Below are 25,597 nucleotides of genomic sequence, written 5' to 3' on the forward strand. Positions count from 1 at the left end.
TGCTGTTCCAGCCAGCAGGAGGGCACTGCTCCCTGATGACCCCACCAAGTGTTGTTGGCCACATTTCCACGTTAGTGCTAATGCTGCATCCTACACAGACACAGGACCAGAGGAGGAAGACACGGCAACACAGAGCTGTGAAAGAGGCGAGAGGTTACAGATGTGGTCATCGTGAAACTGCAGCCTGAACTCTCTTTTAAGATTTAATGTAAAGGTTGGAACTTGCAATTATTGAGATGTATTTAAATAGTTTGATTGGATCAAAGACATTCAGTTCATTATCATAGCTGCAAAGAAATATAAGATAAACTCATGTGAGTAACAGACTAAGTGCATTGATGAGCAATTATTTACTGCTTGAAACGGGTCACTTCAACATTAAATGGACATGACTACTGGTGACCGCCCGTAACCACTTTCTACTAATTTCCTTTCTAGTCATGCATACAAAAATAAAGTATGAAAACTTCAGAAGCCTTGAAATTCCAAGTGTAAATTATGTGTGATTAAATGACAAAACAGAGAAACAAGATTACACTTTCAAGTAGAAGAGAAACGTGTCTGTTACCACGGTGGATTGGAAAGACTTTGTTGTTTTTTCAACAGCTGGGATATGACGAGGAATCTTTCAAAACATGTAAAAAATAAAAATAAAATCAGTGCACACCAAGAAACATTTATTTTTTTGAGTAATGTTTTATTTTTCTAGAACCTGGTCTCTTTGAGATGGAAGATAAAAGTACAAAAACCAATAAAGTGAGTTTTGAATTCCAAGTTAAGAAATTATGCATCAAGATGGAAATGAAATGAGTCAAGTGTAAGGCATTCAAAAAATAAAAACAAACCAACCAAAAAAAACTGTATAAGAGTATAGTATAAAAAGACAACTACTGTAGCTACATGTATACTTGTTTTCTTTTAGATAAATTCTTCACATTATCTATATAGTGTTTTCTTGACACTTAACGCAGAGGGAACTTGTGGCTTGCGTTAATCATAAACATGAAAATGAGGAATGAGGTTTCTTTTCTGCACAGACTGCTGCAGAGGTGCCATCTAAACCTCCTTATACACAATAACAGTGTGCCATTAAGACGAGCTGTTCATGACAGCACATTATCTTTGTTGGCGTTAAGAAGGGACATTTTTTTTGTTGCCATTTATCAAGCAGTGCTAATGAGGGCCAGCATTAAGTATCATCACTTAAGCAACATCAAAGCACATCTCCAAGACAAGAAAATGACTCCACTGGTGATTCACCGCAACCTCATCTCCAAATACACAGAATTAAGGAACAAGAAAAAAGGAAAGAAAACTGCCTTTACCCTGCATAAGTTTACCATTTCAGCATGACAGTTCATGATTCCCTTTTTGTATTGTGAGTCACTGGGCTTCATACCCAAAAGCCGCTTATATGGCAACCAGGGTCACCATTTTCTAATTCCTTATCAAGCCCTCATGAACAGAGTGGAGTTCAACAAGTCATACTTACACAGTATGTATGTAAAATACCATCACAGAGAAGACTTGTACCATATGCAGTTGACAAAGCGTAATCATTGATGGCTAACATGAGAGGACTTTCAAAATAATAAAGACATAAGCTTGAGACATTGTTTATCTCTACATTGCAAAAAACTGTGCAGTGAGCTGGTCAGAATCCTTTGTATTAAAAAGAAAATGCACTGCATTTCCAGTAAGCCCAAAGCTTCAAACATCGCCAAATCAGAAGGTAAGAGATGAGATTCTTCGGCTTTAAAAATGTTTTCATCAATGTTCCAGTACTTTTTAAGAATTAGCTGTCAGCAATTGTGTGCAGTTTCTTTCTGTAATCATGTGCCATTTCAGTTTTTCAAAATGCTTAAAAACAGAAAAGCATTCTGTCCCTACAGTAGCAGATGATATGATGTCCTGATTCACCTTTGATATTTCACCAGTTTCAGTTGTTCTACAGTGCTACAGTAGATGTGTGAATAAAAGTCTGTGTTGCAAAAATACAGTATGCAACTGAGAGTGTATTGTCACATAAACCTGTTACAGTGTTGTACAGTACTAAGACTGCAACCTCGGTTTCTCAGCATAAAAACAGAAACAGAAGCAGTGAAAATGAAAACAGAGGGAATGTTATCATTTTGTATAGTGTAAGTAACATGTCCATCACATAAATGACTCCAAACAAAAAAAGAGATAAGATAATTAGTCAGCATTCCTGATGAAACAATAAAATCTTCAAAGACAGCCTGTGATAATACTTTTTTTTAGAAAGAAAAATAGGATACTTAACAGAGACGACATACTCTACACTAAAGATCTAAATGACATGTTCATATATCTGGAGTTACTGTTGCCACTGCTGAGCTGGTTTTGATGGAGAAGCCCAGTGTCAAAATACATCTTTAAAAGCATGCTTTAGGAGCCACACTACAACCTTCCACACACACTAGTCATCACGCATCACAAGAAAAGGACATCCACAAACACATATGCTGAACATCACATGCACACACAAACACTTACATCCATGCACACTTGTTTCCTCTGCCTGCTGCTGAATTCAAACAGCAGCAGCAGTGTCCTTCCAGGTTTTCTTGCAGGGTCCAGTTAGCCTATTCAGAGGCACCCAGGTCCATACCAGCCACAGACCCCCCTATGTAGGAAAGCAGATGCCACAGCACTCCATACAGATCTCCAGGCAGTCTGATGACTCACAGCAGGCATCCATGATGCCACAGTCCATATCACAAGGGCAGTTGCAGTCGTCACCCAGGTCATCAGTGCAGCAGCAGCAGCAGCACGCCTCTGATGTACAGGCACCGCATGAGGCCTGTGCTACCACCATGTTGCAAAGCGTCAGGAACTCACAGAACAGACAAGCTAAGATGCAGTGGACACAGCAGTCTGGATCCATGTCAAACCAGGCAGGGGGATAGGTGGTAAAGTGAAATAGTTATGTAAATAAAATAAATGTAATCAAAATGAACAAAAACACAGTAATCTGCATTTGTCTGTAAATTAAATTGTATTCCATTACATTTTAAGTTTTACAGTCAGCAGAAATAGTGCTTGTTAAAAGCAGTGCAGTAAATGAGGACACATGCTTGGCAGGCTGACAGGTACAACAGAATGGCTATGTGGCAAAAGGATGAGGGCTAACTAGGCAGGGGGGATAAAGGAAATAGGAGAAATTCAAAGAAATTAATTCCACTCCTGCAGTTTTGATTAACAGACTGTTAAATAATTGTGGCATTATCATGCAAACTGCTGGGTTGATCACACAAAGATGATTAGCAAAGTCCAAGAGTCTCTCCCTGGCAAATAGGTGGATTAATGCTGGCAATGCTCACACCTCTGATTAACATTTAACCTCCTCACTTTATTGGGCTGGTGGCAAGTTTCAGCCTGTTGTTTTACAGCAATAAAGAGTTCCCCTTCAAATTACCAATGTGCCCATTAACCATCACAAATCTGTTTCTGAATGACTGAATTAGTTACATATTTCATTAAAATGCTACTAAGCTGGTTTGACTAGGTAATGAAATATGACAAATATAAAGTTTTACAAAGAACCTTCCGCTGACACAGTGTGTTAGTAATGGAGTTTTAGTTCCAAATATTTTAACTTGAGCCAGAAAACAACTAATTTAAGCTTCAATTTTCTTTAAGTGAAGTGTTTACATTAACTCAAAAACTTAATTTACCCATTCTCCTTGAAATAAAAAAAAAAAAACAGCTTGACCTGAGCTTGTCAGTCAAAGATACTCAAGGAGGTTTAGCTTTAAAATGAAATTGGAGTAAAACTCATTTTAGAATAAAATAAAAATGGAAGAAAACTATTCTGATATAACTGGTGCACAAGGTGAAATTAAAATAGAACAATTGTTTATTGAGACTTCTCAAGATTGACAAATATGATATAAATGAATGCAATCGATGATGTCATTAATCCAGCTGCTTCACACTAGGACTTCACTCAATCATACTAAGTATCATTTGCTGAGAGTGTCTGGCACACACTCCTTGCAGCTGTCTCATTTTTGAACCAAGGCCAGCACAGCACCACTGCTTTGGAGTGTTAAAAGACATGATGTGGATAGATGCAGAAAAATAGCATTACAAACAGGGCACATTTGCATAACTTTCATCAGGCCATCTTGAGCTGTCAGAAGGGGCTGTTACTGATTGGGTTAGAGGGAAAGCGAAAGGAGGAGAGTGTGGAGGACGGCATGGGAAGGCAAGCTGAGGACCGCTGGATGCTCATGTTTGATTAATCAAAGTACAGAGGATTTTTTTCCTATTTTTGCGGTGCTCAGGGCTGCAGAGCTGACCAGAAGCATTAGCTGACTGTGATACAAACAAGATAGAGAAGGGAACATGAAACGAGCAAGTGTGTGTACGTGCCTGTGTGTCTGTGAGGGTGCCTGAAGTTTGAATGCATCTTATTATACTTATCTGAGACCATAATACTAGCAGTGATGGGAGAATAAATCTTTCACTATTGAACATCTGGTGTCGACATGCTGTAAATTGCTGTTGGCCAGATTTGTGTCATGCTAACATAGCAAAACACTTATCACATTCTATAATGGCATCTACTATAGAGTACAGTGATCAAAGCGCAGCAAAATGCCAATGAGAGCAATAAATGCTGCCCAGTCACAGCAGCATGCACCAAACCTCAAAGTTCAGCCTAACAAACTTTGAAGGACCCAGAGGGTGAAGCCATGCCAGCATTCAGACTGTAAAAGCAGACGGTGAATACGATATAAACACAGTACATAGGCATTAAACAGCGGCTGGCCATCTCAGCTATTCACTTGGATGTATAATTCAACACCAGCGATTAGTCTGGATCTTAGAAAAGGCAGCAAGAAAGAGGGGAGCGGGGGTCGTATACTGTACACACGAGAGCTGGACGCAAGGCACATCTCCATGAAAACAGAGACAGAAAGAAAGACAGAGACACAGAGTGAAATCAAGCAACAGACAGACAGAGCAGCGCACACTGACACACTGCTCCTGTTTAATGTCAGCGAGCTGCGATGAAGCCCAGAGTTTGCAGGGCCAAAAACAGCGTCCGGCGCCTCTGAGGAAATAGTCTGAGACATCTGGAAAGCTAACATCAAAAAAAGGGAGCGGCATGACACAAAACAAGCTGGATGGGCCTCGGAGCAGCAAGCTGTGCAAAACATTCAAACTCACAAAGAGGGAGAGAGAGGGCAAGATGGCTAGACAGACAGAGATAAAGAGAGAGAGATTGATCAGACAAAGCCTTGGTGGCCAAGGGAATGCACAGAAGGCACACATGGGTAAAGAGACCTGAGGATGTGGACTGGAGAGTGAAGGTCCACATGCACTTTAAAGCTGTTCTGTTTATAATGTATGATGGAGGGAAAGCTAGAGGACTGGAGCTTACACATCACATACAAACACAGGTTAGGTTCATAGGAAATGGTTGCGCTTGCAGCCTTGGCCCTAAATCTCTAAATAGGGCTAAAGCTGCTTGGAGACTTAAAACTGATTAAACACAATTAACAGAGACACAAACTAGATGACTCGAGTTGAGACAACTCAGTCTGCTAAACAAAAGCAAATGACTCCTCAGAAGCTGTGGTGTTATCACAGATTGGTTTTGGTGCCAACAGTATGTGCCAAGAAACACAAGGAGAAGCAGAATCCCCAGAGTTAGTTCATGCTAGCTTACGCCTTTTATTTCCTGTGTTCAGGGGGCTGTTTAGGAGGCTAATTTCACAGGCAAACAGATTATGTTAATCCGTGTAAACATTCAAACACAACAGCTTGGCTGTTTTCCTAGGGGAAATAAATAGTTGAGAGCGAACATATTGATTCTGAGAGCTCTCATGTCTGCAAATAAGCAACACAAAAGCCATAATGAGACAGACTTGTTGAGCTGCTGCTGTTTTATTTATTTATTTTTTTATCCTCTCGTGTCTGTTCTTTACCAATTAAGACGTTGAAAACATGATGTCTGCAATTTCTCTAGTGGATGCATCCCACCTTTACTTGCAAAGTTTTAAGGATGTGTTTGTGATTTTTTTTCTCATGTAACTATGGTCTGATATACAAGTACAGCATCATCAAAAATCTCACTGTCCACTCTTTGTTTAGACGTGTACCTTAGCTTGACCATTGTGGGTCTTGGGTTGGATGAATTGGAATACCCACTGCACTTTAAAGAAACATGCCTACACCCTCATATTGTATGGGGTTTGAAAGGATTGAGAACACATGCATGTCCACAAACACATGGAGAGTGAGTACAGGAGCTGTAGGAGCAATGCAACACGTCCCTGATAATGAGGGCCTGGGTGGTGCTGACGGGATGTAGGGAGAGGCAGAAAGGGTCCAGAGAGGTGTGAGGAGCCATGAGGGACTGGTCACGACTTTTAATAGGCACCCCGTGGTCTCAGGCCTCGTTAGACGGTCACACCTATCTCCCCAATGGAAAAGGACCAGCCAACCACATTCATTATTAGACTCACCTCGGCCTTGCACCTGACAAACTGACGGCCTCCCTGCATGGCAAACAGACTTTCTGACTTGTTGTTAAAGAAAATAAAAACCACAGGAGTGGGATTAGATGTCATTTGCTTGGCAGGAGTGATAAATATGAGAGGTTATGGACTCACATCATTAAAAGGTGAGATAAGGTAAGAATTTGTAATCAATATCTTAGTAGGTATTACTTATGAATGCCTTCCAAGAATAGCTCCTTAAAAACAAAATAGCTTTGATGGTGATTTGATCTTATTTCACAGTGTGAAGATTAAGATATTTGGGTGCTCTATATTTTCCAGTACAGAACAGTACAGAATTGCTCATTTTCATTGACATTAGACCACTTCTCATTTAACAATGTAAAACTTTCAATTTGGAGTTGTACATGTAAGCTCAACTATCTGAAGCAATGCACTGCAGAAATTCCATGATTGACCTCAGTTTGAAATATATTCTTCCTAGAAATGACATGAAATCATGACCAACAGAGAGTGGAATGCAGAAAGACAAGAAATCATGCCGATAAGTGTTAGAAATGTTAGTATGAGTATCAGCTGTCAGGGTGTGTGTGGATTTGTGCTCTTTCACTTGCTGTCATAGTTACCTTGAGGGATTATACTAACCTTCTGGTAAAGGAGCTTTCTGCGACCCAGTGGAACTGCCTTTGCTGCGTCTGCTGCTGTCACTGTTTACTGACAAGCTTGACCTCAGTTTCCTCTGCATCCTCTGTGACACAGGTGTGGATGGCTGTTTCCTGGGCTGCTCTGTAGTCGGCACAGTCGAGGTTGCTCTTGTGCCTGACCCACCCGTGGCACTGTTGCTGATGTTGGCACCGCAAGAGCATGTACACACGGTGCCAGGCCCGCTGATGCCAGGGTGGATTCCGCTGCCATTACTCAGCGTGGGTGTACCAGTGATGTTATGATGAATGCCATTTTGGTCCTTGGCAGCTTCTCCCTCACCAAGCTCCGAGGGCACTAGCTGAGACTCAGACTGAGGTTGAGCTGGAAGGAAACAAGAAGAAGAAAGGATCTGTTTTACTCCTGTTTGGTAAAAAATTGTCAGGCAATGGGTGGATTTAGGGTTAGTGTAATTGCTTAAATGTGTAGTTAAGTCATTAAGTTTCCCTGGAGTATTTCATCTGTCATGCATTCATTCAACTGAAACACCTGCAATCCTTAAAATCTAACTAATAGAGTATTGAAATAGAAGTTGTATGTTCAAACATGGTTTTTGATGTGAATGAAGACAAAACACTACCAAATACTAAATACCAAAAGGAACTATTGATTTGTCTTAACAGCTTCTTTTTTTATGAAAGACAAAGCATTGAGGATTCCTTTCACCTTACCGTGCTAAATGCTGTAACTTCATCTTAATTGAAAGAGAACTTTATCTGTACTCTCTGCATCTTAGACTTCACTTCTTTTATTCACATACAAAGTCAGGAGAGTTTCTGATATTCATTTTTTACAACCTGAACACAAATGGAGACACCTTTCTCAGCAAAATCACTCTCAGCAAATCTTGCCACCATTTCCTAACATGGTAATATCGATCATATGGCAAACATTTCAACCAGGAGTGACAGAAAGAAGTGGAGAGACATAGGAACTTTATGTGACAGGTTCAAAAAAGCCACTGCTGTAGGCAGAAAAACATTTTCAGGTGAGTTAAGACAGTGTGAGAGAAAGAGAGATTAATACAGAAAAAGAGAACCTATGATACTGTGCATATACAAAATAGCTGCTGTCTGCAACAGTAATGATCTCCTTTCCTCTGAAAGCTCAGAGATGGCCTCAACTAGTCTTTATAAGTGTACGTGTGACAGCCACAGAAAGTCAGGAGACAGCGACCTGTCTGATAAGAAAGAAGGCGAAGGATGTGAGTGAGCAAAGGAGGTGGCATTTTGCTGAGAGGAACACCTGCACATTCAGCTCTACTGGGAGTTACTCCTACATTGACTTCCCTCCACATCAGAGCCACTGTGCATGTGCACATGCTGCCAGTGCATGGTTAACTTGAGATTTTGTGAATTATTCATCTCTTTTTAAGTTTGTCTGTGTGAACCATACTTATTCATTTTTCCTATACTTCCTTTACATACATGAAATATATGGTATCTTCCCTACCAAACTCTGAGTTCTGCCTTATTTACCAGCTGTATAATTCAAGCTGGTTTGTTTAAGTGTTTTTCAGTGGCTCCCAAAAAAAAAAAAAAAAAAAAAAAATCAACAAATTTTCCAAAGTAGATGCAAACATAGAATTTAATATGATGCTCGTAATTTCTTTCCATCTCTATTTTATTTCTGTCAGCTCACCAACAAGTGCAATTACAGTTAACAAGAGAGAGTGAGCGTGTGGGAATCGGGCCTTGCGCTTTTTAACAACACATCACTCTGGGAGAGGCCGGACGTGAATGTGGATGTAAAACAAAGCAATTAAATACACACGCTGGGTTTAGCCTCCTCCTCATTCAGGGTTCTGCGTGCTGCTCTGATAAACAAATATAGACTTTAGGGATCAGGATTCCATGCAATTTGAATTAGACATCTGGGTAGCACACGATAGAATTTATTATGGAGTGATTTAAGACCAGGTTGATGGATTTTCACCTCAAAAAGACAAAAGCCTTGCAGTCTGCCCATGACAATGTAAGGAGAGACAAAAGCTTGTTAACAAGGAGACACAGAGTAGGCTGCATCTGTTGTTGTTCTTTAGTTTTACCCCTGACAGCTGCAACTGTGAATGATTTTCTCTTATTTTTTTCCTAGCAGAATATTCAGTAAACTAGGACAGCCAATATTAAAAAGAAAAACTGGGAAAACACATTCAAATAGAGCTTCTAACACATCACCATAGTGGTGTGTAGTGAGAAGGCCAAGGGTGACTGCCAGCTTGCCAGGAAGACACATAAAAGGTTTCCCTTTCAAAATTAAAATTTTCATCTCGGAAAGTAGTGAGCTATTATATTGAGCTGGACAAAATTGTGTCAGTCACCAACTAGCTGAATGTTTTAAGAAAAAAAAAAAAGATAATACAATTCACAAACCAGATAACAAAGGTTAGCTCATCATTTGGATGTGATGTATAATATTTAAAGGATGAAGTCAGAATTAGAATTTTTCTAAATTCAATTTAATGACGGTTGGATTGATATCTTGATGTCTGTCTGGCAAAGATTTGACAAATCTTTCCAATCACTGTTTTTATTTTTATTTTTTTGACTCATCAGATGTAACCTTATACTTCAATGTGTAAACACATAAAGCACTGGATGACATTAATGTTGATGAAAAAGAAAATCCACCTTTACACCTAATGGTTAACTTGTCCAAACTCCTTCCCCACACACAGCCATTGTACAATTTGCACATTAATAACAATTCACCTGTTTCTCAGAGCAGTAAACAGTTCCTTAACAAATCAATCACCCAGAGAATCCTGCGTAATAATACAGTTGTGTTTCCCATTTACACACACACAAATCTGAAAACCCATTTACATACACACAGACATACATTCAGGCACAAATAGGCCAAAGAAGACTGGGAGGCATAATTACCTTTCCTTTTGAGGAAGTCATGCCTTCAATTTACCAAAGTATAAATAGTTATTAAGAAACCACCATGTAAAACCCAGAGCACATAAGGAGCAACTCAGGTTTCTGACACACTGCAAAGCCCCAAAAATTGGTTCAAGTCTGTAGAGAGGTGCATTTCAGTGGCAGGTTCTCGGTTCGTCTTTGCACGTTCACTGTCTTTATTTTTATCCTGATGAACACAGTGACTAAGATGAATGGACAGAGTGGAATAATATTCATAATCATTGATCACGATAATGATGATACTGTCAAATATGGCAATGACAGACTTGTGCAGCCACCGAGAGACAAATGAAGACATAATGAGAAAAAGCAGAAATACAGTCAGTCCTATATGGAAATGTTCTAGGTTGGTGAGTTGGGGGATCAAAAACTTTCATTGTACATGCAGTGGAGTGAAATAAAAATGTGTAGCAGTTGCACTGAGTACCTGATGAGGAGTACTGCATACAATATAGATTTAGGGAAGAGCTAGTATGTCTCGGGCAGCAATTGTCATTTTGCATCATATTTGCAATTCAAAATTAATCAGACTGTAAATTTTATTGCATTGAAGACATTTTGGAGGTGTGCGCAAAACTTATATGATCTTTTACAATTGGTTTACATAAGATTGTACAAAATTTTTTCTAAATAATATGATGCAGGAATTAAGTTTTTGAACATAGTTTGATCCCTCATCTGATGATTCAAGTAATTCATACAAATATGAGCCTGGCCTGAAATAAATCATGACAGAGCAACAGACACACACTTCATTGTTCCTGTGACACAGCACAAAACACAGCCAACATCAAAATTAGAGTTGAGTAGTTGCCATAAGCTTGTAAAGATGGGGAGGTTTGCTGAGATAACTAAATGCATACAATCTGACAGGTTGCATTAAAACACCAAATTTTCCAGGCACAACTGGACGCACTTACACATACACAGGCATGTATACACACTTCAAATTGGACTTGTAACCACCCTATTTCTGGCACATCAACAACTGTTGAGGGTGTACATTTGTAGTTGAATAAAACATGGTATTCCCCTACACACGCTGTCACACACATCACAGGGGAAACTAGGGGGTGAGAAGTTCTTGACTGTCTAAGCAGCATCCCAATTTGGTCCCAGCTACTAGTAGCTGACAGCCTCAAATATCTGGGGAGTATTTTTAAAAGGCCAGTGTTTGATGGATTCATGAAGAACACACAAATATAATTGCCATTTGTCACTGAGTCTTCAGTGGCTGCGCCACACAGGGACTGAGCACCAGAGTGCCTGGAGAGCACGCTGGAGCTGTGCCAGGGCTGTGTGGGGGATCGCTTTGTATGTAAAACTGGGTATATAAACACCTCCATTTTTGTCACAGAAAATAGGTCCTGCAGGAGGGAGCTGGAAATTGCACCCAAAAGACACAAGAAAGAAGAGGAGTATATACGTATATGTGTCACAAGCCTACTGGATCTCCCATACACACACACACACACACACACACACACACAAGGAAAACCAACCAGGAAGAAATATGCATGCATGCATGTCAACTGAAACAAGAGCTGTATAAACAAGAATTCTAAAATAGTCAAGAACATGAAAATATAACACAAAGGTCAAACAGGGCAGTAAGGAGTTTCTAATTTGCATGCTGCTACGCCCAGAGTCACAGGTAAAGCAGGCAATGGATTGAACAACCACACAAGCTCTGTGTTTCTAAAGCTCAGTCCTTTTTAATATTAATGCCCCTGAGACAGAGAGAAAGAGGGAGAAGGAGACGAAAGGTGTTTGCCTAGGCTTATTAGAATGCCCATCATAGAGAGAGCATACAGTTATTCAAATGTCACATCATGTCAGCCAAATAAACACCACACCTCAGATCTTGTATTCATCTCCTAATAGCCATTATTACACAATGTGACAAGTTTGTGAGTTAACACTGAATGGAATATGAAAGAGAAGAGATGCCTTTAGTTTTAGTTACGAGTCCCAAACAGAAATGTGTAGAATGCATTGCAGCAATAAGCTCTGAAATGGAAAATCTACTAACATGGCCAGTGTTTTGTTTATCTTTTTGTACCTTGTATTACAAAAACATGTATATTTTTCTGCTCGACTGGCCATGTACCTGCATGATTGAAATGCTAATTTGTAAATGTGCAATGACCTAGCCAAACTCGTCTTACCACCACATACACTGCCGCCACCCCCACCGCCCCTCTCTGCCAAAACAGCCCGAGGTATCATCTCTCCTCCTAACAAACAGCACGTGGAACAGCTCCTGCCTTTCAATCCAAAGGGATATATTTTCTCATTAGAAATCATACATCTTCCCTGTCCACATTTATAGACGCAAAACCAGGGGAATTATACTGCAGAGAGCGAAAGGGACACAGAGAAAGAGGAAAATAGTACAACGAATGTTATTACAAAGGGCTCTGATTGAAAATTTTCTTGCGTGTATCACAGGCTCATTCACCATTTGACCTTCCAAACTCTGGGACAAGGACTTTCCTTATTGTCTAGAATGGTGCGTTAGAAGAAGCAGGCTAGTGAATCCAGGACCATCAATTAAATGTCCCAACACAACAACTACACACAAACACAAAAAAAAGCACCTGTGATTAGTACCAATCTAATGCAGATATCAGCAGTATAAAATTAAGGGAAATTGACAACTGGCAACCAAGAACTACCTGGTGATAAGAAAATGATTTCTGTAATATAAAGATGTGGGTACCTTACCAAGCAGTCTTGTCTTCAACGTTTAAACAAGGAGGATGGCAACCTGACACAGGCTAACAGGAATGTCACTTGTTCCAACAGATGTGAAAAAATGTAACTCTGGACATTGCACAGCAATCCTGGCCCTGTCAGTTAACACACACACGATGTTTTGTATTTATCCAAGATAAAATGATGATGATGGCTGCATGGATGATGATAACCACAGAGGATAGCTAAATTACTTGCTCTCATATTGGCTCTTCATCAACAAAAATGACAACCTCTGTGTGCGCGTGTGGGTGTGTTATCGAAGCCTGTAACACTACTCTATTAGCTGTCTTCACCTGTCAAGGTTGATCATATTGTGTAGCATCTCATTTAAGCAGGAAACATCACAATTTTTCTGCTTTTCTATCCCATTCCAGGACAGTCTGCGGTGACGTACTCATTCTCCAACCTGTTTTAATTCATTTTGACAGTCATTCAAATTTGGTTTCTCCACTGTGCTGAAGGGGAAGTGACACTTGAAGACAGCAGTTAATATTATTTTCAATCCTTCTTCCCTCCCCACCGCTGCTACCACATCCAACCAACCAAAGGAGAAGCAGGGTGTTAGGGATTTACTAATTTCAAATTTTCGCTGCTGATTGAGTGAAAAAAAAATAACACCCTTTGGACCTTGTTCTGTTTAATTACATTTTACAGTAGTAAAGGGAACTTGAAAGACAAGAGCTCAATTTGAAGACATGGACAGCTCAGTCTCAGTCTAACCCTCAGTACATGAGCTTGGCTAGGATGTGTGCGTGATAGGAAAGAGAGTTCAGTCGGGAGGGGGGGTGATCAATTATCCTTTGATTTCAAAACGGAACATTTTCCCAGATTAATACATCTGACTGCTATCTAATTCGCTGAAACTCCTATTGAGATGCCATTTTCTCTTACATGAATCATGTTGAGGGGAAGTCATTCACTCTCAGCCAATCCCCTGACAGCTAAGCGCCGGCCACAGAGGTCTCTGGTCTCTCCACTGTTGTGTGGAATTTGGAACGGTGCTAATTTGAGTGCTACTAATGTAGCGGAACACAAGACATCAAGGAGCATTCAAAACCCTACAACCTGGCAGCTGTGAAAGACACTAAATGGTGCATTATTCTCTTCCTCTCCTCATTTAAGAGATACATTTGTATGAGCCTGTGTCTGCATTAAGTTTTGTCAAATGCCTTTCATTCCCCCTCATCAGTTTCTTACCATCCAAGAGAGGAGAAAGGGAGCAGTATAAAGACAGCTGAATACTTGACTGCAGTGTCTTTAAAAACTGCACATCTGCACGAATTTAGGCTTTACATGGCTAGCTACCACAATTTCTAGAAAGATCAATTATGACGTGACTCAGAGCAGGCCTGAGGGAGCTGCCAGGCTCCATACTCCAAAAACGTGCTCCACCCTCTCCTCGCTGACGACTCAAAAACAAAAACTGAGCAACAGAGCAAGAGTGAACGGGAGGGGAAAAGGGGGGAGGGAGGGGAATAGGAGTATTTTCAGTTTCAGTTACATCGATGACTCAAATATTCCACCAACTTCAAAATCTCCTCGTTGAAGTAGAAGTTCCACAGGAAACTTGCTTGTTTGAAATTCAACGGCAGGCGCGCAGACTTGCACATGCGCACATTCCCACTTGTGCACATATACTCAAAGGCATAGCTTGAGGTGAAAAAAAAGCAGACACTGGAACAACCACACACTCCAAATAAACAGCCACTATTGGAAGTCAGAGATGAGCAGTAGTACTCCAACTCCCAAGAAGAGAATGCCGAGCTGTTTCTGGGTCAAAGAGGGGATAGACAGTCTATCAAAATACCCACATACCTAGTTCCTTTATTTGCTCAGTATCAATCTCAACATTAACCCTCTAATAATGGGACAGCTGTGGGTCAGCGCCTCACATCTTTGGGATGCCAATCAAGGCCTTAAGCTGAGAGATCAGCCTTTGAGACAGAGTTGCTCGTCGGCCTCTGAGTGGCTTTTTAAACACAGAGGCGCCTGCATTGATTTTAGCTCTACTCTGAAAGGGGGGGGTGGTATTGTGCTCATCGGGCCTGTGTCTGCTGTGGTTGTCTGTATGTCTGGACGGGAGCCATCCCCTGGTCCCTAGTCACCCTCCACTGATCAGGGGGCCTGACAGAATGACCTCGCAGAGAGGCATTGAACCTGCAAACACGAAAGGGGCAAGAAGCTGGAAGCTCGAGGGGGTCGGTGCTGGTGGGGGCAACATCAGCAGAGATCTCAGTAATAGAAAAGGGTTTTAACCTTAATGTTAGAGCCAAAACCCTGTTAGAGGCCAAGTAATCCCCCCTGGGCCATTCTCATTTGAACTAGCTGATTTTTTTTCCTCTCACCTCTCTGTATGAGTAGCCATGAAAGGCACTGACACTGACTTGTGTGACACTGTTTCAGGAGTTAATAAACATAAGCGGAGATATCCATCCATACCTACACTAAACAGACAGGCAAAATATAATACATAAAATAACAATGAATAGGTTTCAAGTGTATACAGTATGCAGTCCAAAAATCACATTTCTACAATTTATTTTGCAGCTCTACAGTACAGAACTATTGTAGTTCCCTAATTGCTTGAGGAATTCCAGTTACTACTCATTTGCAATATATTTTAATCATATTAGATTCATGCTAAAGTAGTTAAAAGTTGCACCATTTGCACCAAATACAAAGTATTGCATTTACACCTAAATGTTGCTTAGTTGCTTTACTACCCCTCAGTATTTTTACATGGGAAGCATAGTATTACTACTTTAATTAAAGATGGAAGTCTATTTTCCACCACAGTAGAGATTCACTGCACAATAATCATTTAGATACTGAGGTCAATTGGTGTTAAGATGACTTGGAAAGATTACTCTGAATACCCAAATCCTCTACAATGAAGGTAGAAATAAAATGACAGAGAGAGAGAGAGAGAGAGAGAGAGACACACACACACAAACACACACACACCACAATCAAGACCAATATATGTTGCCTTGTATCTCACATAAGCACTTAAAAGACTTCAGTCCATGAATTAAGGTATGCATATCTAATCATCTGGCTCAAGTATTTTGACTATCTTAAAAAAAATAAAAAATTAACAGTGAATAGGCTTGGGCACTTTGGGTAAAATATGCTAATTAACACACTTGAAATTTCCCATATGAAATCTATCTACACGAAGACAATGAGAAAATAATTACAACAGCAGTAGCATTACAATGGCCATTTTAATCAACCCCTACACTAGCATTTCACCCTATTTATACAGTTTTTGATTCTATGACCCACTGGTAAGTAATCACTTGAAAATTACGGTTCAGTTTATAATAGGTCTATGCTTCAGACATATTATTTCTACAAAGACAGGGCTCTAAGGATTATAATAAAGATATGAATTTAGCATAACAACAATCACCATGCAGTTCCTATAGCTGATAAAAAAATTAAAAAAAAAAACATTCTGGGTTAAGAAGTCCTAAAAGTACTTGAGTAACTTTGGAATATACATGAGGCAGAGTGTGACAGTCTGAGAATGATTGAACACTTGGGAAGCAAAAGTATTTCAGAGCTGATGATGTTGAAGCACTTGCCCTTTGTTTTATCTCAGTCTAACACCACCAAGTGTCTACTATCATAACACTTTATAATTTTTGTATATGAATCTTAATTGTTGCACTGTCAATCTGTTCTTGCAAGTAAGGTCTAAGTATGAGACACTCTCCCATTTGACAGTCCTTTTTACTGCATTTATTAGGGGTCACAAATTCACTTCTGAAAGGTCAGTTCTGCACACAGGTAATAACCTTGAAGGTCTGCCACTGAAGAACCCAAATCGGGGATTCACACAAAGGTCAGACTAATGTCTTCTTGATAAAAAAAAAAAAAAAAAAGAAGAAGAAGAAGAGAGTCATGTTATTTGACCTTCCTTTTTCACGACAGAGAAAGAAACAGACCTGCTCCTTGGAAGTCAGTAAGGTCATCTTTATCGACAGCAGGAAAAAAAAAAAAAGTATTTGACAATCCATTGAACAATGTGATGATTTAACTCCTAGAACAGGTCCTAAATGGTAGCAATTTATTTCTTAGCCAAAACTGGGAAGCTAAGGCCCTGTTTGCAGGAGATATCTGAAAAACCAGTCTCTTGAGGGATGCCTCTCTTTCCCACAAGATTTTCCCTCTTCCCCCAGGATGGCAGAGTCACAGAATAACTGTTAACAGACAAAGGCCTTAGAGGACATGCAGTTGTCCTTTTTCTATAACAAGTCAGAGTGGCTGGCAATACCCTTAGCAACAACATTTAAGCCTTTTTAAAAACTATGTGGATTTCTGGAACAACAATTTCATCTTATAGGTCACGCATTTAATGATTAATTTTTGCAACTGTGTGGCAAGATAAAATTACTTTTCCACACTATTTGCTGCACCTTCATACAAATCCATGCTACACTAGGTGAAGAGCAGTTTTAAATTGCTTAAAAGTGCCATGTTTATTTTACTGTTTGAAAGAAGACCTTCTGGTTGAAAAGAACTTGTCAAAACAATGTTTATATAAATGAAATAGGATCTTTGTTGTGATTACAATATCACAATAGGCTTCCTCTTGTGAAAAGTCAGCATCCTCCTGCTGTAAGGGGAAACCCAGCAATGGCCAGGATGCAGGCAAGCGGATGATTTCTTATTGATTTCCTGTTTCTACGCTGAAGAGGCCTCTCAATTATCTGTGCCAGCAAGCATCCTTATTGGCAACCTCAACAACTAAAACCACAGTGAGATAGCAACAGTCTGTGTAACAAAAAGCTTAACTTGAGCTGTAATAACTTCCAACTGTGATTTAATCCCAAACAGACACAGGTACATAGAACTTTTACAAAAATTATCACAGCATACATTTTGGGTTTCATCTTTATTTGGCATAACTACGTTAACAGATGTAGCATAGCTTCTTCCCTCTCAAATCCCTGTACCCTACAGTCTGTGTGTGTGCATATGTACACGACAGGCTGTGTATCAATGCATCTGAGGGTAAAGGGGGGGTTGCCTTCAATTACAACACAAAACTGTTGTCACAGGGGCTTATCTGCTGAGATGAAAGAAAAGCATGTCTCCCTCCAGAAGTGCAATACTCCACATACCTGCCAAACAAAAAAGACCTTCTGACAGAAAATCTTTTTTTTTTTTGGTAACAGAATCCCTTTTCCTCGCTGCTTCAGTAAACAAGCCACTGGCAAGTCATTAAGCTTAATGCAAAAAAGGCAAGAAAGAGCACAATGGAAAAGTTAACAACCTAAAAACAAAAGAACTGTTGTGTCAAACGCAAATACATTCCTTATTACAGCGAGGCACTTACATGAATGGAAGCAATCAGCTGCTATTAGCCTTTGCTGACACATTTCACTCTTTTTACAAACAATGAAACACGAATCTTTCAGCTGGTTCCCTTTTGTGACCTGCACTCTCTAGCTCAGTATAAAGGCCTTTAAGTGAACAAGGGTGCATCTAAACTTAATTAGACCTGCTAATAACTCAACAGTTCAGTGCCTATTTGTAAGACTTCCCTGTACATGAACATTTACATAAAACGATGCACGATTAATTCATGGGCATTATATAGGTTTCCAAAGTTTCTCATCTTATAGAATATTATTAATAAATGCAAAAAAAGGGCAACCATTATCTTAAACATATGTCAATGATATGATACATTATGAACAGGCTAAAGCAGAAAAATGCTTCTATCAGCTGCTGCAATTCTGGTCCAAAAGGTAAATGTTTGTTAAAGGGTAAGAACATTGTGGGTAAGACGCAATTGGTGCGTTAAGACAGTAAATGCCAGAACCACAAACAGGATTTCCCCTGCTCCACAACACAGGCCTGAGGGTTGGAAGGAGAAGCAAAGCTAAGAATTCAGCCAAGATTTTGTCATAGTGGTTGAAAAAGAGAGAATGCATATTGTCACTCACTTGCCAAGAGACGTCAGTGCTATCTTCATACTATTTTAATTGGAAACACTGAAGCTAATATTTTAGTTGGTCAACTGACCACACCTTGTAGATTCACACTTTGCATCTGTCAAAACAAATATTCTTCACAGTTACAGCATGTTCATAAAAAATGATGAAACTATAACCATTTCAGTGTTAAATAAAAGATTGCTAAACACCAACAACAGTTAAACTTAACTGTCCAACAAGCAAGCAGAGGACGTTCATTTTCACTGTCTCCAATTTAACAGCTCATTGTTGTTTATCATTAAAAATAACACCAAGGTAGCCAGCTGTCCGCCCACAGCTTTCCCAGGTCGTTAAAACTTACTTCTTATAGGCCCACAATAATTAGTCTTCTCATCTGTCATGTGATTTTGTCCTTCAGGGGCTGGTTTCCTGGGACACGATGATCTTCCTGATGATTCGCTGTCACAAGCATCTAGGACCACAAGCATTCAATGTTTAACATGGTTGGAGGAGGAAACCTGTTGCACACAAAGTTAAGAGGCAAAATATTGTGCTGCGTAGTTACAACCAGAGAGGACATCAGTTGTTCAGTTTAATGTTATGCTATTATGAGTGCAACTGTTGTAAATTAAAGTGTATTACAGCCAGTCCACCACAAACAGATGTAAACTTTTAACGAAGGGTCAGCCACAGTGGACAGAATATGAGAGACAGCTGAACGAACAAGGGGTTCAGAGGTCACGTTGCCTATTTTTGCCAGAAAAAGCACAGGCCGTTGGCAAATGGCTGCACAACATGGTAGGGCGCTACAGGTAAAGGCTTTGCCAAAGCTCTGGATCTCATTTTCTCTCACTCTGCTCCCGGGTGTGCTCTACCTGCCAAGCTTCTTTTTACTGCCATAAAGGCTGCATTCATTTACATCGGAAAAAGTATGTGGGTAAAAACTGTAGGCCTGATAGCTGCACAAAAAAAATGCAAGAGACAGTTTCAATCAATCTCTCTCAGTCTCTCTCTTTTTGACTTCAAGACTGAAGCTACGCTCATCACACACTGCTGCTTTGTTCAGTAAATAAACCTTCCACAATTACTTTATTCACTGGTTTGGGGCCAGATGCCTGCTTGTAGCTCACTGTTTCCTTTCAGATTTTTACAGTCTTTAAGTCATGTACTGTGTCTTCAGCCACTTTAGCTGTCACCCAAAGCAAAAAAAAAACAAAAAACAAAAAACAAAAAAAAAAAAAACAGCAAACAATGATTAAGCAAAAAATTAACCATCATGTTTACCAAAGCTTGATGTGTTTGTTCCAGTACTGCAACACTCTCTGTCTGTAAGCAATAATGCATGGAGGAGTGGAACGGATGGCTGCAGGCCAGCAGCTTTAGATAGATATGGCACATATCTCAGCTTGGAGCTGATGTATGGTAACGGCAGTTGCGTTAGCAGCAGTATTCTGTGATGCATCGCAGTATTTAGTGATCACAGTTAGAAATAAATTGGTCTATTCTCAGTACATCCACAGTCCCCTGGGAGGGGAAATTCAGTCTTTACTGCAAGCGCCTTTGAAGGTCCAGCGAAAATCCATTCGCAATCCAGCAGCCCCAGTGATTGCTTACTTTGTCCTACTTTGCTATTTTTTGACAGTGCCATAATGATGCTTGGTATAAATAGGATGGTTAACGGTTCATTGCTTGTTTGAAGGAAAATGAAAAGGGGGTGCGGGGGTAAGCTTATTTTACATGTGATAATCTTAGGGACAACTAGAAAGTTAATTAAAAACTATAATTGGCTGTGGTTGCTGTTAATGGTCACCAGGGCGTTTCTTCAGACTTTATTGAGGAAAAAAGCAAAAACATTATCAAGACTTAACAAGGCACAGATACTGATGTATACTAAAAATCGCATGAATATAATTTAAAAAGACAAGGCTGATATTGTCCCAAGCACACAGACAAATGCTGATATGTAACAGCAATCTATTAATGCATCAATTGACTCTCTTTATTTGCTTTAAGATGCTCTCTCTCTCTCATGTTTGACAGTAAAAGCAACAAGAGTTCTTGACAGAATGTGTCACGGATATTTATAACCAGGTTTCATTTCTTGTGCACGAGGAGCGCAGCAGAAAGAAAACATTCACAAGAGGGGACTTCATGGACGAATGAACTTTGCATTACACAGCAGGCATTTCTAAATGTCTGCATGTTACAGGGTGTTTGAACAGAGACACTCGCTGTATGGTTTAGTAGCCACAAATGTTTAGGTGACAGACCCAATGAAAGAAGAGTTATGCTGTTAAATATGAACCCGTGTAGGTCAGGACATATTTCAACATTGTGAGGTAATTTTTCCTGACTGTTCTACCAGTCAAATACTTGTCACTTGCTGATGGATCTCAGGGACCCTTTTCGGACACCCATACGACCCCAGACCCCACTTTTTTTGTTGCCTAAATCTGACCTCCTTTCCTCACCATGTCATTTATTTTTCTGGCCTGATCTGTAAGCCCTTACCATGTGAATCTGCCAGCAGGGGATCTGTCTCTTGCTGGGGGCCCTTCCCTGGCCCCGCCGGCTCATCCGGAGGAAGGATAGTGTCCTTGGACATGAGACAGTCGTCTTTTTCGGGACAAGCACGGCAGAAGAAGTTCCTCCCTTTTCCCCCTCAGCCCTCAGCGCTGTGAAAACCAATGTCTCATCATCAGCACACACTTGAAGACATGAAGCAACACCGTGCGGGTCATTAGTCAACTTGAGCGAGCAGTCTGCTTACACACACACAGAGAAAGTGACGTCGAGCGACAGTAAAACTTAGTGGAAATTTCCCTTCTCTGCCTTTTTACATAAACTGCTTGAAAGACTCCATGTGCTGTCCATTTGTTCACACACTCCCTATTCTGTAAAAAAAAAAAAAAAAAATACAGGCAACAGGCGTTTGCTAAGTGCTGTTTAAAGCTAAACCGGACATGTTGTTTATAAAGCATAACTTACCCTTCAAACATGACAACTCCCTTTGCTTCAAATCTGACTTATTTCCATCCTTCCTTCCTGCAACTCTTTACCCGGGACGATGGGAAGAAGAACAAGGAACTAGGTGAAAGAGTAGCTAAACGTCCAAAAAAAAAAAAAAAACTTTTCTAAACTTTAGTCGCCGGTTGTCGGAGTCCTACTTAATCCAGAGTTTGTTGGCGTGTAAAAAAAAATCAACGGAATTAAAATTGAAATATCAACAATAACGAGTGCGACTCTGCCGTAGTTTTTCTGAGGATAGTGGCGTCTAAAACATTTTCATCATATCCGGATTCCTGCACCTCAGCCAGTGAAGGCACTCTCCCCTCACTTGGCTTCCCATGGCGGCGGAGAAGTGAACAGAGCCCTCCCTAAACATGTGTTCCTCGAGAAAAAAAGAAAAAAAAAAAAAAGACTGAATAAATTCATTAAATGTGAAGTTTCGTTTTATGAGTTTAGAAATGTGCAAAAAAGGGATAAAGTATGAAAATATCCGTCAAAATATAGCTAGCAGGCTACTTAACTAAAATATGACTAAATAACTTGCCTCATGGCCTGGTGCTCCTGTTGTCATGGTGACGCTTTTATTGTTGTCACGTGACTTCCTCATCGGCGTTATTTTTGGTGATCTGCTCGTTTTAACTCTGCAAACTTTATTAAGTGCTGTTAAAGGTGAGTATTAAGTATACTTTTGATCAATTTAAACTATCACTCAGTAAAACGTTATGTCCGTGTATGTTAATTTCAGTAAAACTGTTCATTTATATGTTTTGGGATTTACCAAACATGACATTTTTGGCTTGATGATTCATGATCTTTGCCAGTTATAATTTTTAACTGATGACCACTAATGACAAATCACTGATCATCTAGTTCTTTAACAGCCTGTTTGAGTGATTTAAAGTAGGCAACCAATGGGAGTTAAACTTCTCTGGGCTCTAATTGACCCCGAACATAAGTTAATCACACTTTAGGATAATTTCCTGTAAATTTCTTTGACCATTCTCAGACAAAGTGAAAGCATTTATTTGTTTATGAGCAGCCAGTTTATTATCAGACACTTTCAGAACTGCTTCCTTGTTTCATGGTTCAAAGTCAAATTTTGCCACCCTGAAAACTGCTGCATTGATACCCCCAGTATCTAATGCACTTTTGGTTCAATACTTTGAAATCTCAGTCAGGACTCTTTCCCTCGTTAACCTTGTGTCCATGAGGAATATGGATTAATGTGCTGGAAGTCAGCTGGAAAGTTGGCCAACATGAGTTAAAAGTTTGACAAACTATATACACTATAACCAAGAGAAATACAATCCAAATAACCTCTTTGGTGCCAATATCATCTTTCCTTTTTTCTCCATTTCAATTCATACATAATTCACTTTAAATAAATGCCAATGTGGCTGCATGCTGTGTCTTCTGTGTAGTCAGTACAGTGTTGTTAGTGCAGTGGCTTGCTGATTGCCGTCATAGGAATTGAATGAACCCTATTGGTAACAGTATAAGTGAGATTTAAGCCCTGGTAACATGAGAGTGTGGAGGTGATTGATGTGAAATATGCCCTCCCTCATTGACTGGCTGAACTCCATTTTCTGCTCCTAATGCAGAAATCACTTCGGGTCCCCAGCATAATGATTTACGATGAATCTGTGTCAATGTTGAACTCGGCAAACCCCACGTAATCCATCTTGTAGATATACCTACATACCCCGCCCCACCTTGCCTGCTCTCACCTACCCATTCTCTGCATTGGCAATGGGAAGGTAAGGAATGCAGCTCTGTCTCTCCATCTGTAAGTGTTGAATCCATTACAGGGCTGATGTGTAATCACAGAGGACCTCTGTGCCCTCTCAGACTGTAATTACTTGGATACAGATACTCCCTCACTCCATCCCCTAGAGCTGCTGAAAGCCAAGAACTCCATTAACCAGCATGCAGTGCTTTCAGCTTGCCTATCTGGGTGGCAGTAGGGAGATATATTTGAGAGATGGGGCCTGTAAGAAAGAATCACAGTTAAAATTGCATTTAAGTAATGGGATTTTGACCTTGCAGTCTGTAATGGCCACAGTTCACCTTAGACTGAATCCCACAGAGAGTAAATCAAAGGTCTACACCCCAAAAAACTGACAACGAAGTCCTCCCCACATATGGAAATCATTTGAAGACTGTACATGCAATATGACTGCACCGTGAAATCAACCCCCGTCGTCTGTCTTTGTCTCTCTTACACAGTGACACCACTGTGGCTGCTGACAAACATTATCTTGTGTGTGATCATGTGCATAGTGTCATCCCCGACTCCCTCCCTCCATCTTCAAAATAAGTCAAAGTGGAGGCAGCTGTGTAGACGCAGTAGGCTGTCACACTGTGTCAAGCGTTGGTGTCAGTGTTGCATCTGTTGCAGTCACATCTCAGAAGGCACAAGGAAATGTCTCTCTGTTGACTTCATCTGTTTGTTTGGCAGCTTGCCTGATTGCTGGAGTGTGTAGTGGTGAAGAGAAGCACCGGCTCAGTTGGTGCACACGGTGCACACGAGGCCGGCAAGCCTAATCCTCCTTAGCTGGGAAAGGGGAGAATCTGGTCCTGAACAGCCACACATCTTTGTATGATTTTTCCTAGCACACATACAAACACACAAACATAAAAAAAAAAATAAAAAATAAAAAAAAACTCACCCATCGTATCCTCTTATGCATTTAATCTCCCACATTGCTGCTAGCCTGACATCGTCAGTTTAAAAAAAATATATATATCAAAAAATTAATTTAAAGCAACAATTTAACATTTTGTTAAAAACATTTTCCAGTTTTTTGACAACAATTAGATGAGAAGACAGGTTCCAATCTTTGGACTGTATGGTCAGAGCCAGTTACATCTGAGTATAGTGTAAAACAGCTACAGTTATAGTACATATACACGAAACAGGTATTGAACTTCATCTAACTTGGCAAGTGAATATTTCCAACCCATACACCCATATCATTAACTGTATCTCTTATCATGAATTTCTTCACCACATGTTTTTACAGAGTGAAACTTTAGTGGAAGCTGATCTGTACAGCAGAAAATGGCTGAAGGACAGACCATCTGTAATCATTCCTAATGAGCCTATTCCTCAGCAGATTGATTCTAATAGAAATGCAAAAGTTGGCCCACACTGGCCTTCGCGTCGACTTTAATGGCCAGGCAAAAGAGTTGAGGTGCCGGTTTAAAAAGCAAGAACTGGCACCTGTACCTGATCAAATCTTCAAAGATTTTACACAAAAGTCCATACAAGTTAATAAGTAAGGCTTTTTCAAGATGACCGTGACACCAGCTGAACCCTGACGCCCTCACATGATTAATAGCACTGTGGTAATACCCTTTTTTTTCCTCCAAGTAAAAGATTGTTTGAGGCTGTCTGATCAAAACCTTCAACCTTTTATTGGCCCAACTGTCAAAGGAGACACACTTTTAGTGCTGAAGCTTAAGTCATTCTGTCTGGATGGGGAATGGACCAGAATAGGGCATGAATTGATGGGTTCATTAAGGAAAATCTCTCCATGTTCAGAATGAAGTCTGAGGTCTGCTACTGATTAGCTTTCAATGCAAACAAACACCCTGTCTCTCCTGGAAAAGGGACGCTAGGAGTTGAATAATGGCTGACTTTAAGCTCATATAACTGCACATCTGGACACCAAGTTGGGATTGAGAAAAATGCATATAATCAGTTACAAATGTTCACACAAAAGCACCAGACTTCGTAAATATGTATCACTTG

General features: G+C 40.1%; 1 protein-coding gene across 1 annotated transcript; it reads right to left on the bottom strand.

Moving 5' to 3' along the window:
• Positions 1-690: 690 nt before the first annotated feature.
• On the bottom strand, positions 691-22,197 carry mdfic (MyoD family inhibitor domain containing). The gene is made up of 5 exons (XM_029495539.1): positions 21,823-22,197; positions 21,346-21,509; positions 19,196-19,306; positions 7,140-7,520; positions 691-2,898 (listed from the first exon to the last, which is right to left on the bottom strand). Exons 2-5 carry the CDS (start codon positions 21,437-21,439, stop codon positions 2,648-2,650), a joined length of 837 nt encoding a protein of 278 aa, XP_029351399.1. The 5' UTR covers positions 21,440-21,509; positions 21,823-22,197; the 3' UTR covers positions 691-2,647.
• Positions 22,198-25,597: the final 3,400 nt, after the last annotated feature.

This window comes from Echeneis naucrates, chromosome 23 (assembly GCF_900963305.1).
Source record: "Echeneis naucrates chromosome 23, fEcheNa1.1, whole genome shotgun sequence".
Lineage (NCBI taxonomy): Eukaryota > Metazoa > Chordata > Actinopteri > Carangiformes > Echeneidae > Echeneis > Echeneis naucrates.

Bases quoted from the DNA above. Each gene is read 5' to 3' on its own strand.
- mdfic (XM_029495539.1), bottom strand. From the start codon at position 21,439: ATGTCCAAGGACACTATCCTTCCTCCGGATGAGCCGGCGGGGCCAGGG. The intron at 19,307-21,345 runs GTAAGGGCTTAC...TTGTGGTCCTAG, and splicing joins CCTGCTGGCAGATTCACATG to ATGCTTGTGACAGCGAATCA. The intron at 2,899-7,139 runs GTTAGTATAATC...ACATGGATCCAG, and splicing joins GAAAGCTCCTTTACCAGAAG to ACTGCTGTGTCCACTGCATC.